We start from the raw sequence: 18,121 nt of genomic DNA, 5'->3' as shown, positions 1-18,121 counted from the left end.
GCTAAGTTGTAAACTTTTGAAATTGTAAATGTATATAAAATGGGGATCAATCTGGAATAATGTTGTAGTGTGACAGCACTCAGTTTGTGCCAGTAGGTTTAACGCTCATCAACTACCGGATTGGCAGGTAATTTATTTGAGTGCCGAGATGAGACTTTAAGTCAACATCCTCTTACCTTTAAGAGGAAATCCATGTGATTTTTAAGTGTTGTGTTTGACATGTAAAAACTCATTAGAAGGCTAGACTTAAGATAAAATGTTCTATTACATGCAAAAAGTGTAAACAAATATATGCTACTGATTGAACATTTGCACTGGTAAGATTTTATTTTATTTTTGCAAATATAAAGTCTCTTTTACTTACCAATTTATTTGATCAAAATTACAATAAAAACAGTAAAATTGAGGTGAAAAAAACTATTAGAATTTAAAACAACTGTTTTCTACTTAAATCTGTTTTAAAATGTAATTTATTCCTGTGGTGCAAAGCTGAATTTTCATCATCATTACTCCAGTCTTCAGTGTCACATGATCTTTCAGAAGTCTAATATGCTGATTTGATGCTCAAGAAACATTTCTTATTATTATCAATGTTATGATGCTTAATATTTTTGTAGAAACCATGTTAAATGTTTTTCAGGATGAATAGAAAGTTCAGCAGTAGTCTTTTGTAAGATCATAAAAGTCTTTACTGTCACTTTTGATCAATTTAATGTGCTGGATACAAGTATTAATTTCTTTAAAAACAAAAAGCACAAACTTTTAAAAATGGCATTTTTGTTATTCCTTACAAATAATACCATCACTTACAAAAAAGAAAAAAGAAAAGGGTATCAAGAAGTACCATGGTAGTCTACTACTACCAGGGTTTTGTACACGTGTTATTACAAAGCTATTTTAGATGTACCATGGTATATTTCAAACAAAGTACCTTATGATACCATAGCCTTGCACCATGCTATTTACTGTACATGGTACTCAAAGTATATGTAGTACAAGTCTATGACCAATGACCATGGTGCCATATCTAAACAATGGTAGTACCATGGTACTTTTTACTTAGTGCAAGACAAGTACGCCCAATTTACGGCAATGGCATATCCTAAACTGTTTGAAGCACGGCGTGAATTTCTTCTGTACAAGTCAAACACAGCTTCGCATTACTCAAAAGAGCTTCAGGAAACCCAACACATCACAAGGACATATGCAGCTTCACCCACACGCTTTATTATAACCCCTGCTATTCTCACATCCGGGATATGAAACATGAGCAAAGACGTGGAATGTTACATTTTTTTTCCTCTCTCACAGGCGCCGTAATGATGGAGTAAAAAGCATCACGATTGGTGGATGCGGCGAGAAGAAACATAAAACCCACAGCGTAGCTTTTGCACTCCGGACGCGACGCGACAAACGCGAATGAACCCAGCGCGTGCTTTCGGTCATCGGGGAAGAATTGGAATAGAAAAACCACTTGAATTGCAGCAAAAACATCCACATCCACACAACGGGCTAAAAGTACACAATGGTCGCTGGCGATATGTGTCTCTCAGACAAGCTTAGCGCAGCGTCGCTTGCGTGACAGCTCGCTGGCCAATAGGAGCCTCCAGCGGCCCAGCTGCGCTCAGACTCGTCCAATGGCGAGCGGCAGAATACGGGCCTAAACGCATGTTAGGCTGTTGTTGCAGGCGGCCAGCGCTAAACTTCACCAAATAATAGCTGTTTGTATTTTGGCTGCCGCAGTAGCCATTTTAGGTAAGCACATCTTTAAACTTTTTAATTTTAACGCGTCGCGCGTAAAACCGCATGGAGTAGGTGGCGCGCGGACGCGTCAAACTCTCGCATCCCCTCATGAATGAACTGCTCTTGTGCGTTAGGATTAAAGAAATTGCTCTGAGTTTTTTTCCCTTCCCCGACTCCCACCCCCTCTAATTTTTTATGCATTTTTCTAAACTGTCATGGCGTTTAGTGTCCTTGGAAATAAATGCGGAGAGAGGAACGCGTAGGTTTTTACGCTAACTGATGTCCGGAGCCGGCGTGTCCAGGTAGGTGAGGTCGCGTTTGACGGTCCCTCCGCGGAGTTTGAGCGGCTCTTCACGCGTGTAACGCCTGAAATATAGAGCACCGTTGCCGTGACTTTACAGTTAGCACGCTGGCTAGCGCCCTACAGGGGCTAATGTATATGGGACACGATGTTAGGCTTTTTATAAGAGTGCTTTATGAGGCAAGTTTGGCATCTGTTGAGGCACAAAGCATCCCATGACTGCTATCAAGTACTAGGAACAATGTAACTTCTAGCACTCATGTGGTTTACTTCTACTCCTGGTTTGTGCGATATCCCTGTTGTAATTAACCCGTTCTTTATTGATTTTTGTCACTAATACGAAAGCGTTATTGTAACAAATTCATGCTTTTTATTTTTTATACAATGGACATGCCTTAGTTACATTGACACCTGTCTTAACTCCAGGAACGGGTTAGTTAGTGTCAAGGGGCCCACCTGGTTTATAATGTAACCCTTTTGAAATTAAAGTGTTCATACGGATTTATACAATTAATGATGTTGCATTAGTGTCAACAATTTATGCCCTTCTTTTTTATACAATAATAACGCATGACTGGTAGTTTCACACCTGTCTTGCTTCATGTAATAGGTTAGTTAGTATTTGGGGTCCTACCTGGTTTATGATGTAATTATGTGATTATTATAGATTTATATCACAAATAATGTTGCGTTACTGTGACAACTTAATGTTTTTGTTTTTAATTCAGTGACAGTGCACCACAGGTAGATTGACATCTGTCATAGTTCAAGGAATGGGTTAGATAGTATCAATGGGCCCGTTTGGTTTATAATGTAATCCTTTTGAAATATATGTGTAAATGTGGAGTTATATCACCATAGATGTTGCATTCATGTCAAAACATTATACTTTCCCTTTTTATACAATTAAAAAATTGTATAAATTGCACGACAAGTAGAATGACACCTCTCTGTCATCAAGCAATGGGTTAGTTTGTACCAAGGGTCTCACCTAGTTTATGGTGAAAATTAACAACTAATAATGTTGTGTTTGTGTCAAAACTTTATATTTTTCTTTTTAATATAAGAGCATCACAGGTAGATTGACAGCTGTCTTACCTCAAACAATGGGATAGTTAGTATGATGTAATTCTGCTGTTATTACAGATTTATGTCACTTATAGAGATTTTAATGTTTTTAGTTTTAACTCAATGACAGTGCACCACAGGTAGATTGACACTAACTTTAAGTAATGCAACTTAAGGAACCGGTTAGTATCTAATGGCCTTGGTTTTAGTGAATGTTTCAAACTTACAAATTATTTCAATTAAACCCATTAGAAAATTAAAGTTAATAAAATATTTAGCAAAAGTGGAGAGAAGTTTAAGTCAATCATATGAATAATACACACTTTTGTTGTTACAAAGTTATGTCTTGGTGACGGGTGGTGATGCAATATAAAATTACCTTGTAAAGTTATGTATAACTAGTGTTGAATGAGAGTATGTTTATTGACATGACATGGTAAATATTATTAATGTCTACTGCAGTCTTATTCATAATATGCATTTTTAATCAAAATTTTTTCTACTATGTATTTATTCATAATTTTTTTATTTAATAGATCACAAGACTGTAATGACTAAGATGTCTAGATGTTAGTTTGAACTGCCTTTAAAATTTGTTGTGCACTCTGAATGGAACCACACTCTAAATGCTTTTATTTTCAGAATAATTAAAAAGTTGGTTTATGCTTTGCATAATTTCTATATTCATGACTCCTTGTATCTCTGTATTCCAGACACAGACACAGATATCAAGAAAAAATGAAAATACAAAAGAAGGACAAGCAGGTCGGTGTATCACATGTGTTTCTGTCAGACACTGTGTGAGAGTTCCCTCTGTCTCCCTCTCTCTGTTTCTCTCACACCGTCTCTCACACTTTCATCGTCATTTCAAAATTAGCATAAGTTTTAGTCCTTGCACTATAGCTGTAATTCAGAAAGATTCTCAACCTACTTTTTGTCTTTAATATTTAAAGTGCTGTTTGCAGTATTTTTTTTCTAAGCCTCTTAGGTAGTTAAACTTACCCTGATGCTAACTTTCCCTGAGTGCAATACTTTGAGACTATAGGTTTACGATTAGGATTTGAGGCACATGTAAAATGTGCAGAAAGCTTCTGAAATATGTTTGATCACATTGTTTTTATATCCTCCTAGAAGATTGTTATGGTTTTCAGTTATTATTTTCACAGTCCTGGAGATTTAATTGGGTTCTCAGTTGTGTTGCATTGCAAAATCAACTTTGTGTCTCCTACAGTTCCTAGTAAAAATAGAAACTAAATATTTTTTATATATAGTAAGAGTATAGAGCTATAAAAGTAACGTGGGCAGCATAGCTAAGATTATCTGCTTATGGAAGAATTTTATGAGAAAAATTCATAATGAATCCTTTGAATTTTGATAGCAGGCAAATATGAGTTGTGTTGTTGACAGATCTCTGAAACTCTAGAGGACACACATATGAGATTACAATAGTATATTTTTTCAGTAGAAGACATTTGCTCTCCTTTGAGTTTCTTTGCTACATATGAGAAACAATTAATATATTAAATCAGTTTTTGGGGGCTTTTAAGAATCTTTCAGTCCGTTTTCACATTTTGGCCAAGACCATGTCCTACTGCCCTTTTGTAATGCATATTTTTACTCTTTAATTCAATGTTTTTTTTTGTTTTTTTTTTCAATATTAGAATCAGAGATATGTAAAAAAAAATATATATATATATATAATCTCAGTTATGATGACTTTTGACTTGATAAATTATTGCTCAAGCCACGAAAGGCCTTAGATGGTTGTGATTTTAGTGATTGTAGCATGGGTAAGGTGTGTTGTTAAATAAACACTTCTGTCGGCTACAGCATGTTTATGGTTGCCAAGCATCAAAGCAGCTTTCTGTGTTATATAGAATGTGCAACTGTGCGCATATCTGCATTTTATATGCCTTTGAATGTGACTCATCCAATCAGAATTTATTGTGGTAACTATCCATTTTATAAACTCGGATACTCTGTCACAATTACTGATGACTTTTGACTTGAGTTGAAGATTCAAGGCAGATCATTTCTTCATAGCCTAAGCTAATGAATAGCTGTTATTTGTTAGGAAAGCATCAAATGGAAGATATCTTGTATTCTTCTTGAACGGTAATCTTCTGAATCTACCTCCAGTGTTTGCAGAGTTTATTTTTTATAATGACGGTCAAAAACCAAGAAGTTAAACATCTGTTTTGAGTATCTGTTTGACCAAACTGGCCAAAGCACCTCAGTTACTCCTGAGTTGATGCTTGAGTCAGACGCTCTCTAGAAGTGTAGGTACTGTCAGCGCCGGCTGGCTGGTGCAGTGATTCCTGTCCTACAGGTAAATGCTAAAATTTTGAATATAATATCTGTTGGCATGTGGTACGAATATGCTGTCTGCAGCACCTACATGGTATGACTTAAACCCAGTGTAAACTCCGCACACAAAGTTGCAAGAAGTTTAAATGTATAATTTTAGCAATAATCATTTTGTTCACATTGCTGCTACATGTCCGATTAATGTGCACCATCTGTGCTTTTTATATTACAGCTTTAGCATATAGCTGTGCTATTAATTATTGGCTTAGTGTACATTTGGTAACTATGCCAAATATCAACACGCGTTTTGGGTGATGTAATCACAAGTGGTCAGTCAAAAACTGGAATTAACATGCATCTAAAAGACCTCTCCTCTGACCAGCTGGATTCATTGCGGGATGGTGTGATGATTTGTATCACTTATACTTCAGTTTTCTAGTGCGTATTAATGTCATACATAGTGAAAATTTATTTGCACAAGCTTTTCCAATTTTTATTGATGACCATTTTTAAAAACCTTGTTTTCATGCATTGCAGACAGTTTTCGATGTTGTCTTTTTATTAGTGCTGTCAATCGATTAAAAAATTTAATCACTTTAATCACAGTCATGGACTGTGATTAATCATGATTAATCGCAAATTTAAAATACTAGGATTTACCTGTAAATGTGTTGAAAAAGAAATGCATGAAACTAGTTTAAGGAAACAGAACCTTTCACACTTCTGCCAGGTATGAGACATAATCCTTATTATTCTTTTATCATTATTCTTTTGTTTTTATTCAGCCATTATCAGCTTTTAAACTGGCAAAAAACTATTATCAAAAGTATTTCTAAATAAATACAACAAAACATTTCTTGCGTCCTTACGTGAAGTATTATGACAAAATGTATTATGAAGAAGAATTGGACCTGTTCTGCAGGTGCATTAGAGCTAACATTAGCATCATGCTTCATAAGACAATTTATGAGATTAATAGTACACTTTTACTCAGAACTCACTTCAAACCACCATCGAACGTTTGTAATAACTTCCTTTTGCGATCACATGTGGAATTTGGTCATTTACTGTTGTTAAAATATGCTATTTATAGCCTTTTATATCACTGCACAAATTAGCATTTCAGATGTACACATTATCTCAAGAAAATCACATACAGACCATATCTATCGTAATTGTGTGTTTATTATCTAATATAATCTATAGTGGCTGTTGTCATGTTTATTTCTGCTGTGTAAAAGCCTTAACATGTATGCTCTGCTGAAACTCACGTTGTTTGTGTTACAACCGCCTCTCAGTTCTTAAGTTGCCAGGTATACATTCCAAGTATAATACACATTAGTAAAAGGATCAAGCGATTAATTTGCGTTAAAAAATATTAACACGGTAAATTATTTTTGATTAATCGCATGCGTTAACGCGTTAACGTTGACACCCCTACTTTTTATATCTGTATTTTTAACAATTTGTGCTTGCATTTTAACATCTCGGAGGATGATCAAATGTTAATATTGTTTTTAATTTATAAATATATACAAAACCATTGCAATTCAGCTTCTTAGAAATCTACTAAAACACTCAGGAAGATTGAGGTGCATTTAGCTAAGATAGATCTTATGGAATAAACTGAATTATAAACTAATATCTAATGCTTTCTGGCAACTCCTAAACATTTAATGTTGTTCTCAGTTTTTCTGTAGCGTTTTTGGATATGCATAAATATTTCATTATTTTACAGATGAATGTAAATAATCCATGGATATTCGTACAGAAATGACTTGAATCATCATAATATTGGCATTTACACTTGAATCTAAATTTTTTGTGTCCTGCAAAATAGCAGTAAAAATAATTTAATGCAACATTAAGACATAAAGTTGCATTTGTAAAATTGACATTTCTGTATCTGCATCAAGTAGTGTGTTTTTCCTTAGATACAAAAAGCTACATAGAACATGTTTTATGAGATTTTCTTAGAGAGGTTAGTATTTTAGTAAGTGCAGAACTCTGTGTGTGATGTGTTTGAAATCTGTGGAGACCCCCAGTGTGGACCTGCACATGTCTGATTAGTACTCAGAACATTCAGTAACTTAACCTCCATTCACACCTCATACTTCTAGATGAGGATGTAGAGATGATGATAATGTTTAACTCAGTTTTGCTTTGTTAATGTTTGATTAGAAATCAATGAAATTCCCTAGCAATTTCCTAAGAAATACAACAGAAGTACTTGTAAAGAAGGTGTGACGTGTAGCAGAAAAATATATTCACTCATCCGTTTGAATGATGTGCCTTTGACATTGTGTTCTGTGCATCTATGCAATCTCTCTTCCAGTTTGTTTTGGTTTTCAGGCTGGCAACACCCACATAATCATGCTAATTGTCTAGCAATCATTGGCTGTGCTTTGAAACGTCAGGGGAAAATGATGTCAAAGTTGAACATTACCGCAGTATGCTTCGGTCTGTAGAGTTCAACACATTGGAGCATGCAATCGGTATTTAAATATGCCTTAATGTGTATTCATCTGTGTGGGAAATTTTAGTTAGTCAAGATTTAGGAGGTTACAAAAGAGTTCCCATGATGAAAAATAATCCACAATACAGTATTTTAAACATTTTTATGAATTCCCTTTTATCATGCATCACGCATGTCTATGTATTCCTGTGTGTCTGCCTGTCTGTTTCAACACTTTTGAGACCATAGTAATTAGTACAAAGAATCAGTTGTGACATTTATGAGTTGTGAATAAATCCCAGCCAGCGTTGTGATCATGCACAAGTTAAACAGAACATAAATCAATGTCAGCATCACTCAAACTCCTTCTGTCTCTCGTGCTTCCCCCTTGATCACTATTGCTGCATCAGTAAATAAATGTCAATGTTAGACGTGGTGTGTTGTAGTAAGGCTTTCCTGGTTTCGAGAAATGTACAGCATTTCTCACCTTTATGTGGAAAACCACCCGAGGACACTTCTGTGAAGCTGTCGGATTGTCAGCCGGATCAGGGAGGCTTTTGGTCTGCTGTCAGGCGCAGCGGATCTAGACTCGGCGCTGGGATTTCTTGAAGTGAAGAATGGCTGTGTGTCAGTAGTCAGTACAGCAATGAAGCAGTTAACTTGGATGGGATAAAACTCTCTGTCACATTGTCTGTTCAACGGGATTCATGTGTTTGTTGCTTTGACAGTGTGACCACCTTTTTGAGAGAAGCACGTTGGAGACACCAGTAGATTATGGATGACTTAAAAAGAATTTAAAGACATTAAAGTTGAGAAAGGCCAGAAAAGCGCTTTCACACTCAGACACTCTTCTGGTAGTTTCATGTCACTCTCATGCAAATAATCTGATCTGCATTTGGATTTGAATTTTGGTGGTGTCAAAATCAAACTAGTCCAATTTCGTTTTTTCATTCCCGCACTGCGAGGAAAGTGATTCAAAGGACACTTCCTAAGCGCCCTGAGAGCTTCATTGTCAGGCCTTTCTGAGGAACCAGCAGGGATTCACACCAGCTTAAACTGTTATTTGATTTTGACCAATTTGAAATCACTGCAGGTTTATAAAGTGATTAACAAGTCAAAGGAGGCTTTACAATTGGGTCTGATATTTCTGTCTGTTGTCATTAATCTTGAAGAAAAATGACAGTCATTGTTTGCATTTAGGTAAACATGAAATATGATATGTACTCAAAATATACATGCACACTAGCATTGAATGAATTCATGTTTTTCCTGATCCTTTGACCTAAAGGCATCTGTACAGATACAAATTATGATTTATTATGATTTTTTTTAAAATTTAAAACTATTATAGTAAAACTATTTTATTAATGTATATGCACTACCGTTCAGAGTTTGGGATCAGTTAGATTTTTTTTTGAAGAAAAAATCCTATTATGGTTTCCCTGAAAATATTAATCACAGCTCTTTTCCACATTGATAATAATAAATGTTTCTTGAGCAGAATATCAGCACAAGTGGGCTGTTTTGAAAATACAGTCGCGAGAAAAATTACAGAGCCGTGTGTTGCGGTTTTTTGGGCTACTTTTATAATGTACCGCGGCCGCCCAAAGTGTATATAGACAAATAAAAATTTCAATAGATCCTTTTACTAATGTGTATTATACTTGGAATGTATACCTGGCCACTTAAGAACGGAGAGGTGGTTGTAACATCACAAACAACGTGAGTTTCAGCAGAGCATACATGTTATGGCTTTTACACAGCAGAAATAAACATGACAACAGCCACTATAGATTATATAAAATAATAAACACACGATTATGATAGCATATTTGTATGTGATTTTCTTGAAATGAATGTGTATATCTGTATATATATATAAAAGGCTATAAATAGCATATTTTAACAACAGTAAACAACCAAATTCCACATGTGATCGCAAAAGGAAGTTATTACAAACACTCGATGGTGGTTTGAAGTGAGTTCTGAGTAAAAGTGTACTATTAATCTCATAAATTGTCTTATGAAGCATGATGGTAATATTAGCTCTTATGCACCTGCAGAACAGGTCCAATTCTTCTTCATAATGCATTTTGTCATAATACTTCACATAAGATCGCAAGAACATATTTTGTTGTATTTATTTAGAAATACTTTTGATAATAGTTGGGTAAATGTATACTGGGATTGAAGCGATGTGGCTTGGTAAAGGTTTTATTGCCAGTTTAAAGGCTGATAATGGCTGAATAAAAACAAAAGAATAATGATAAAAGAATAATAAGGATTATGTCTCATACCTGGCGGAAGTGTGAAAGGTTATTTTTCCTTGTCATGCATTTCTTTATTACAACACATTTACAGGTAAATCCTAGTATTTTAAATTTGTGATTAATCATGATTAATCACAGTCCATGACTGTGATTAACGAGATTAAATTTTTTCATTGATTGACAGCACTAATTAAAATAGACAATGCTTCTTTTGAATTGTAGTAATATTTCACATTTTCTAATATATTTTTGATCAAGTAAATGCAGCCTTGGTGAGCATTTGAGGCTTCTTTCAAGAAAATCTTACAGACTCCAAACTTTAGAACGGTAGTGTAAATAAGTAAATGTATTTATAATGGATGAGTTGGAGCAGATAGTTAAGGAAAATCAGTTAAGTGTCCATCATACATGTGAACTCCTTTTTATTTTGTTTAAAAGTGTCCCAGGTTGCACCTGAACCCTCTTGATGTTACCACTTTATGTAAAAAAAAAAAAAGAAAAACACATCTCAATGCTTTCACTGTTTCTTATTTCCCTCCCTGTTCTTGCCAGTACTCCTCTAGATAATGTTTGAAACTTTGTATTTTTATCAATTCTCATGTTATTGCCTCCTTAGGATGAATCACTTTTTTGTATTCATATCTTTTTTGCCCTCATTTTACCTTTCTTTGTAAGTAAGTGTGCCGTGATTATACTTTGCTTTACACTGTAAAACTCTTTATCTTTTAAATGTTTTTGAAGACACGTACAGATGGACATCCATGGCCATTGTGTTGTGTCTTTTGCTGTTTTTCTGAGCATCCTGCCTTGAGCACCACATGTTGTAGATGACATGTCAGGTTAAAAATAGTCCAACTTTTCTTGAGACCCTTGCCTTCTGTTCTCCTCTGTCTAGGTGTTTTGAACACAAGAACACATCCTTTTGTTTTCATTGAATAGACGTTGTCCTACGCATCTGCCTGTGACCATCCAAGCATGCAATTCGTTTTCAGTTTTTTCTGAAACCAAGAGCAAAATGATATGGACTTTATTTAGAGAGGCTTACAGTTGCACAGAGCAGTTGAAGGACCAAAACAGTTAATACTTACATTGTTATGCTTTACGTTATTGCGGTTAGCGTGACCACTGTCGTGCATTTGATGGAGAGGTGGATGCATGTTAGCGGGAGCGAGGTGTGTGCATGTTTTATAAAGCACGTTTGAGCAAGGTGTGTTCGGGTTTGGAGCTGGCATTGACTGAACTGCAGCTGTCGCGTTTGGGAGTTGGGAGTTGGTATTGATTCATAGGGAATTTGATTGCAAACTGTGTATGTGTGTGCGCTTGCGGTTGGCAGATTTGCCTGGCAAGCATGCATACTGCAGCACGTCACGGGAATAGTCTGCAGTGTTTGCGCATGCTTATGTGAGAGAATGTATGCACGCTTCCATGCACTTGTACGTATGGGTTTGCATGCATAAGCGCGTGATGCATAGAGAGAGCGTTCGAAAAAGGTCAACGTAAGGGCAAAAGTGAAAAGGGTAGTTGTAGGAAATTGTCTTTTACTCTTTCTGTCTTTATACAGAGAAGTTAAGTACAAGAAGTAGCTATTTTACCCATGCTGATATCACTAGTATTACCATCAAGAACAGTGAGGTTGATGCTTTTTAGACCTCAGAAAGGAAAGGGTTACCACGGAGACTGCGTGTTTACGTTCCCGCTTCCCACAGCTTGGTCCCGAGCCTGTTGTCATGACGACGGCCCTGATTCCAGCCCGCTTGCTTTGGAAAGCATGTGATTCATTGACATTATCCCCATACCTGCCTGCAGTCGCATGCTCTGTCGGGGAGCGTGTGTGTGTGTCTGCCTGCACATGCGCGTGCTGTTCCACATGTGTACTGCAACGCTAGGCGCAGTTAAAAATAAACGCACAAAGCTAAATGTGTACCAGAAACACAAAGCTCACATACGGCAGTGAATTCTGTTTACTTCATGCATGTGTTTTCCTTTAGAAGGAGGAGAACATTTTTATTTAATCTTCCCCTTTAATGTCTCATTGTTTGGGCATCTTATGGTTTCACTAGGGCGAAGAGATTTTGCCATGTCAGATGAAGTGAGTGTCAACAGGGATTGAATACATTATAAAGCTCATTTACTTTGTGCCTTAAAATTGCCTGTATTACATGCATTGACCTGCTTAGGGCATTTTAAAACTTGAGTGCTCTTTAAAAGAGCTGTAAATGGATTAAAAAGTGAACTGAGTGAAAAAGAACCCAGTTAATTTTGCATTCACTCTGTCCTTGGCCTTGAAATTGAAAGTGGACTCGAATCTCTCTTTTTGAAGTACCTTTTAAGCTTAGTTTAGTGTTGCACACACACACACACACACACACACACACACACAGTAATCAACATTTGAAGTGAATCAAAAAGGTTCAAGTTGTCAAGACAAGACAAGAACGCATTTTGGTTTTAGGTTTTAAGACAATTTTGATGAAAGGTTTTGATCCATTTCAAATGTTGATTAGTGTATGTATAATGTGTATATAATGTACATAAATAATAACATAACAGGTTAAACCAGCCAAAGTGCCTACATGAAAGTGCCCAAAACAATTTTTTTTTTTTTGATAACCAGCAAACTGGAAACCCATGATGGTTTTAACTGGTCAAATCTGAGCTAGATTAGCTACTCTACGCAGTTTATAATGTGAACATCTTTTTCATAAAGTTTAGTTTTCCAGTGATTTTGGGTTAATTTAACTATGATTTGAAAGACTGGATGAACAGTTTTAACTAGTCAGATCTGTCTGTTTTAAACAACACAAATAATGTTTAAATAAAGAAATGAATTTTAATCTAGCTCCTGTTTTTCTAGATGTCTGCCACCCATGTACTAAAGCACACTCCATCCGCTGCTGCCTCAAATGCCTCTGACCAAAACGCACAAACTACATTTCCCATCGGCCACTTGGGCAAAGAACAGTTACGAATCATTGGAGGGCCGCCCAATCATTGCATGGCTCACCCAAAGCACTCTGGCTTACGGGAGGCGGGGCCTGCGGCCAGCAGTCACAGTCTCCGCCCTTTATCAATCAACAGCGAGGAGGACGATGGAGGGGGTGGGACCAGGGTGAAGAAGAAACGAAGGAAAAAAGACAAGAAGGAGACAGAGTGGCACAAAGATGAAGAGAGCAACGCTAAACCAAAGAGAAGGGAGCAAAAGGAAGGGAAGGAGCTTCTTGCGAGAAAGGCAAAGGTGGCGAAGGAACAAAAGGATCATAAGAAGAGGGAGCCAAAAGCCCAAAAAGAGGTCAAAAAAGTCAAGAAAGGTCAAGATGTAAAAGTGAAAACACAGGCCAAGAACACTGCAACACATCCGCCCTCCAAAAGAGGGAGGAAGCCAAAGTGAGTAAAAAAAATGACAGAATTGCAGACAGAATTGTCATTTCAGATTATTGTCAGTGGGAACCATGCTTTCTGTGATGAACATGAATTTTTAAAAAACAGCATTCACTGTGAATTTTGTACAATTTAGTGTGTTTTTGCTGAATAATTTATTTTAAAAATTATTCACTCAGTATTTTGGCCTGACAGTGGAATACTACTTAATATGTGCTTTATAGCAAGACCATAATGGTGGGCATATTTAGCACACTTGGTGCTTCATTTACTAAGAGATGTCTCGAAGAGAGAGCAAAAATCATTTTAGTTGTTAACTAACAAATGTCACCTGACAAAACAGTCCCATTTCAGTAAATTGCATCCTTTGCATGTGACAGTTTTGCATGTATTGTCTCAGCACTGTTCTTGCTAAGCTCAATCACAGACCTTTTCATGTCTTGATTGGGTGAAATGTGATACAGGGATTGTGGGCGTTACAAGGTGAATGTAGGTACTTATTCGGTTTCTAATTTGAAACCAAGGTCAAACATGAAACCTGCGACCATGCCAAGGGCTCTTTGACCTTTTTGGCTATTTTTTTCTAGCGCATTTGGAGAAGTAAAGACACATTTTATACATGCATTCAAAAGGTACTCAAATATGTAATTTTCTCCAGGGTTGCATTAAACAATCCATTGCCACAATGATGGCACTAAAAAATGGCCTTATGAACACAGAGTTTATGCCAATCATCTTTTGTGATTGGATACATTCCCTTTTTAAACTTCCTTACCCACTTTGTGGTTCCCTCTCACCACTTGTTTTTCCAAAAGTAAGGCATTGAAATGCAATTTCATTCAAGTGCTGCACTTGTGCAAAACTGTTGTCCTACTTGTCCACTTATAAACGGTGTTGGGGAGTAACTATTTACATGTAACGGAATTACGTAATTTAATTACAAAATAAATGATACATGATTATTAGATAACCGTGATCACGGTTACAAAAGCATTGTTAGATGCCAGTGTTTCCTGTAGTCATGCAAAGATTTGGTTTCAAAAACAGTAACAATAAACTAATTCTTATTATTTTAAACCTGCATTGAACTTTAGATCAATCTCAAAGTAAAAGGTGCTTCAAGTATTATCATCCTAATTCAAGTGATGAATGAAAGATTTTGAAAGTCTGACATTAATCAGTGTTGAATACTACTGTTAACCCTGCATGATGTAAATGTTTTGAAAATGATTAACAGTTCAAAACATTCATTAGAAATTTAGAAAAGTAATCAAAAACTAATTAGTTACATTACTTTAGTAAAGTAATTGAAAAAGTTACACTACTATTACATTTTAAATAGGGTAACTTGTAATCTGTAACCTATTACATTTCCAAAGTAACATTCCCAACACTGCTTATAAACCAGTAAACGTCTGCACAGCAGATGTCGGTGTTTTGTACCATTATATGGCCAGATAATATCTGATTATCTCAAATATTATTTGTCATTCAAACAAGTCCTTGGGTGGTTTGCGCTAAGATCTATCAACCTGTGCAAAACTGGAGGTAAGATGGATTTTAAGAGCATTTTGTTGCTGTGTTATGCAGAGAGCAGGGTGCCATGCCTCCGGAGAAGAAGAAGAAGGGAAAGAGGAAAAGTGATGCTGTACTTGAGATGGTGGAGAGTGATGACACAACCTCTCTCAGCACACTCGCCACCGGCGAGGAAAGCATCGACCCTATGGATAACACTGTGAGTTCTTCTGAGCAGAATGATTATGGATTATGGATCATGCTGTGTATTTACACAAATACCAAATCCTAAAGTTCATGTTCAGAGTTCAGGTTCAAAGTTCTGCCAGGTTTAATAGAACTTTCCTAGGAGTATTTCCCTGGTATGTTAACAATTACCACAAAAACTAGGGATGCACAATATAGCTTTCATTTCAGTTATCAACCGCTGTTGTTTTTTGGATGATATTGTAGATTTAATTTTAGTGTCTTTTGTCCTGCTATTTTTACGTTTAGTTTAACTTTGCACTCACTTAATGTTTAATTATTTAAAATTGTTAAATGTGAACTTTAGAAACTCTCAAAGTGAGACATTTATTGCAGCATTTAAAATAATTGAAAAAACCCCCCCTGGAAATCAGAAGGAATAAATGTAAATATTTTCACTCTTTTAAAAAGTGTATCCATAAAAAATGGCTAAAAATAAATAATAAATAAATGTGTAAATTAGTGTGACTTTAAAATCACTTACAGATCTGGCAAAATTATATCAGTAATCTTTGGATACACAAAGATTTTTACACAAACTAAATAAGTCTAAATCATTTTCTTTCTCTCTTTCTTTCTTTCCTTTTTTTTTTGTTTTGCATTATTTTCTTAAACACATTTTCCCCATAATTTCATTGAGTAATGGATTTTTTTTGTTGCCATTAATTTATTCATTCATTTTCAAAATTTTTGGTAATTGTTTTGTTAATAATTTTACTGTAATGTATAATTTCTTTCTTTCTTTCTTTCTCTCTCTCTCTCTCTCTCTCTCTCTCTCTCTCTCTCTCTCTCTCTCTCTCTCTCTCTCTCTCTCTCTCTCTCTCTCTTTCTCTCTCTCTCTCTCTCTCTCTCTCTCTCTCTCTCTCTCTCTCTCTCTCTGTGCAGAAGAGGCGATCAGGGCGTCAAGTGAAGCGGCGGAAGTATAACGAAGATCTTGATTTCAAGGTCGTGGATGATGACGGGGAGACCATCGCCGTGTTGGGCTCAGGCCGGATTGCCGCCATGTCTTCCTCTACCCTTGCCTGGCAGGCTGAGGTAACCGTGGCAACATCTGCCATTATGCCACACCACAGACCTGCCCTACTTCTGGAGGGGCGGAGCAAAACACACACTGGAATAATTCCCACCTTCTGTCTTCCCAGGAACCCCCTGAAGATGAGGCTAATATCATTGAGAAAATACTCGCAGTGCGAACGGTCAAGAAAGAGGTAACAGTGTCAGGTTACATGTTACACTTAAAAATGATGGATTACCTACTTGCATTCAGGTCCATGCTAATTTTGCTAGTTATATAAAATTAAACAACAATATTTCTTAAATGGCTGAGAAATTTTCTATGGAGTGTGTATTTGATTCAGCATTTAGAATAGTGGTCCCTCAATATGTGGTGTTCAATTATTGATTCTTAAACCTTGAATGTTTGATTAAATTCTTGATTTACACCATGATACAAAAATACCAGAATACTGAAGACATCTGAATGCAGTTTACATTTACATTTACATTTATGCATTTAGCAGACGCTTTTATCCAAAGCGACTTACATTGCATTCAAGTTACAGTTTTTACATTTGATCAGCTCTTGCTTTCCCTGGGAATCGAACCCATGATCTTGGCGTTGCTAGCGCCATGCTCTACTATTTGAGCTACAGGAAAGCCTGTACTGTAGCATATACCGCTCTGTACACTGGGATGCAAGGATGCAATCTGCCTAAAATGAAATCGTTTTTTATGTAGACATCCCCTGACGAACCACCAGAAGAGATGGAGGAGTTTTATGTCAAGTACAGAAATTTGTAAGTGTACTCATGCAACTCAAACTGCTGTTACCTTTTTGTGCTCTCAAACACTCAAATTGTCAAACTGTCAGAGCAAACACATAACTCACATTTATTGTGTAATGCATTACTTAAAGTCATTTATGCATTAAATTATCCATCTGCTAGAGTGAGAATACAACCTGCCTCAAGGAATAATTTGCTGAATCAACAATGGTGTGATTTACAGCAAGATATTTTTCTGGTGTAATTCTGAAAATTACAGTACTGCAAATAGGAACAAGTTACAGGGTCACATTTAACCTCAAAAACAAAAGAAACATATAAATTGCTTAAATAAATTAAGAAAAATAGTACAGTACCTTTTAGGATCATTGATTTTTATTTTCCATTATTTTCATGATAATTAAGCATACCCCCCACCCATTTGTTTTTTAAATACTTTTGTTTTGGATTTTATTGTAATGTATATATATACTTACATTATTAGTATTATTTATAATTTAAATATATAATTTTTCTGTTTGCATTACAGTAGTGAGGGGGTTATGTGCTCAATTTTCAGTAATACCTCCATACATAAAATCGATGCTAATAATCCTAAAACGCTTCATTTTCTTTTTGCACAATGTAATTAATTATTTCTTTCTTTTGATTTTGAGTTGAAATGTGACTTAGACATGTTCTTGACGAGTTTAGCATAGATGGAGAAACAAGGACATATTGTAAAGAAAATACTGTTTTAAATCAAACACATGCATGCCAGTTGAAAGGTAAAGCACACAGTGTTGTTATCGCACATTGTCAGCTATGAAAGGCTTTTCTCATTGCCAGCTCCTATCTGCACTGTAAATGGGCGACCTTGGAGGAACTGGAGAAGGACCCACGCATTAGCCAAAAAATCAAGCGCTTCAGAAACAAGCAGGCGCAAATGAAGCACATTTTCACAGAGGTGCGTCTGCCAAAACATGCTGCAATTTATTTGTGATTCTTTTAAAGTTATAACCAGGAAATGCACCAGATATACTAGGATGTAAAAGCTAAGATGCATGTAGAAAAT

The 18,121-nt window shown here is 36.0% G+C and overlaps 1 protein-coding gene across 5 annotated transcripts in view; it reads left to right on the top strand.

Moving 5' to 3' along the window:
• The first annotated feature begins 1,136 nt into the window (after positions 1 to 1,136).
• Positions 1,137 to 18,121, top strand: part of chd6 (chromodomain helicase DNA binding protein 6) — a 46,325-nt gene continuing 29,340 nt past the window's right edge. For 4 of the 5 annotated variants that reach the window (XM_058778522.1, XM_058778519.1, XM_058778520.1 and 1 more), the window contains exons 1-8: positions 1,762 to 2,045; positions 3,826 to 3,877; positions 12,999 to 13,528; positions 15,113 to 15,257; positions 16,169 to 16,318; positions 16,426 to 16,491; positions 17,021 to 17,079; positions 17,896 to 18,013. In XM_058778522.1, coding sequence (XP_058634505.1) covers positions 2,023 to 2,045; positions 3,826 to 3,877; positions 12,999 to 13,528; positions 15,113 to 15,257; positions 16,169 to 16,318; positions 16,426 to 16,491; positions 17,021 to 17,079; positions 17,896 to 18,013 — 1,143 coding nt within the window. In that variant the 5' untranslated portion in view covers positions 1,762 to 2,022. The other variant, XM_058778521.1, reaches the window with a different exon arrangement.

This window comes from Onychostoma macrolepis, chromosome 06 (assembly GCF_012432095.1).
Source record: "Onychostoma macrolepis isolate SWU-2019 chromosome 06, ASM1243209v1, whole genome shotgun sequence".
Lineage (NCBI taxonomy): Eukaryota > Metazoa > Chordata > Actinopteri > Cypriniformes > Cyprinidae > Onychostoma > Onychostoma macrolepis.
Note: the sequence above shows the minus strand (reverse complement) of the source record. Positions and strands in the feature narration are given on the sequence as shown.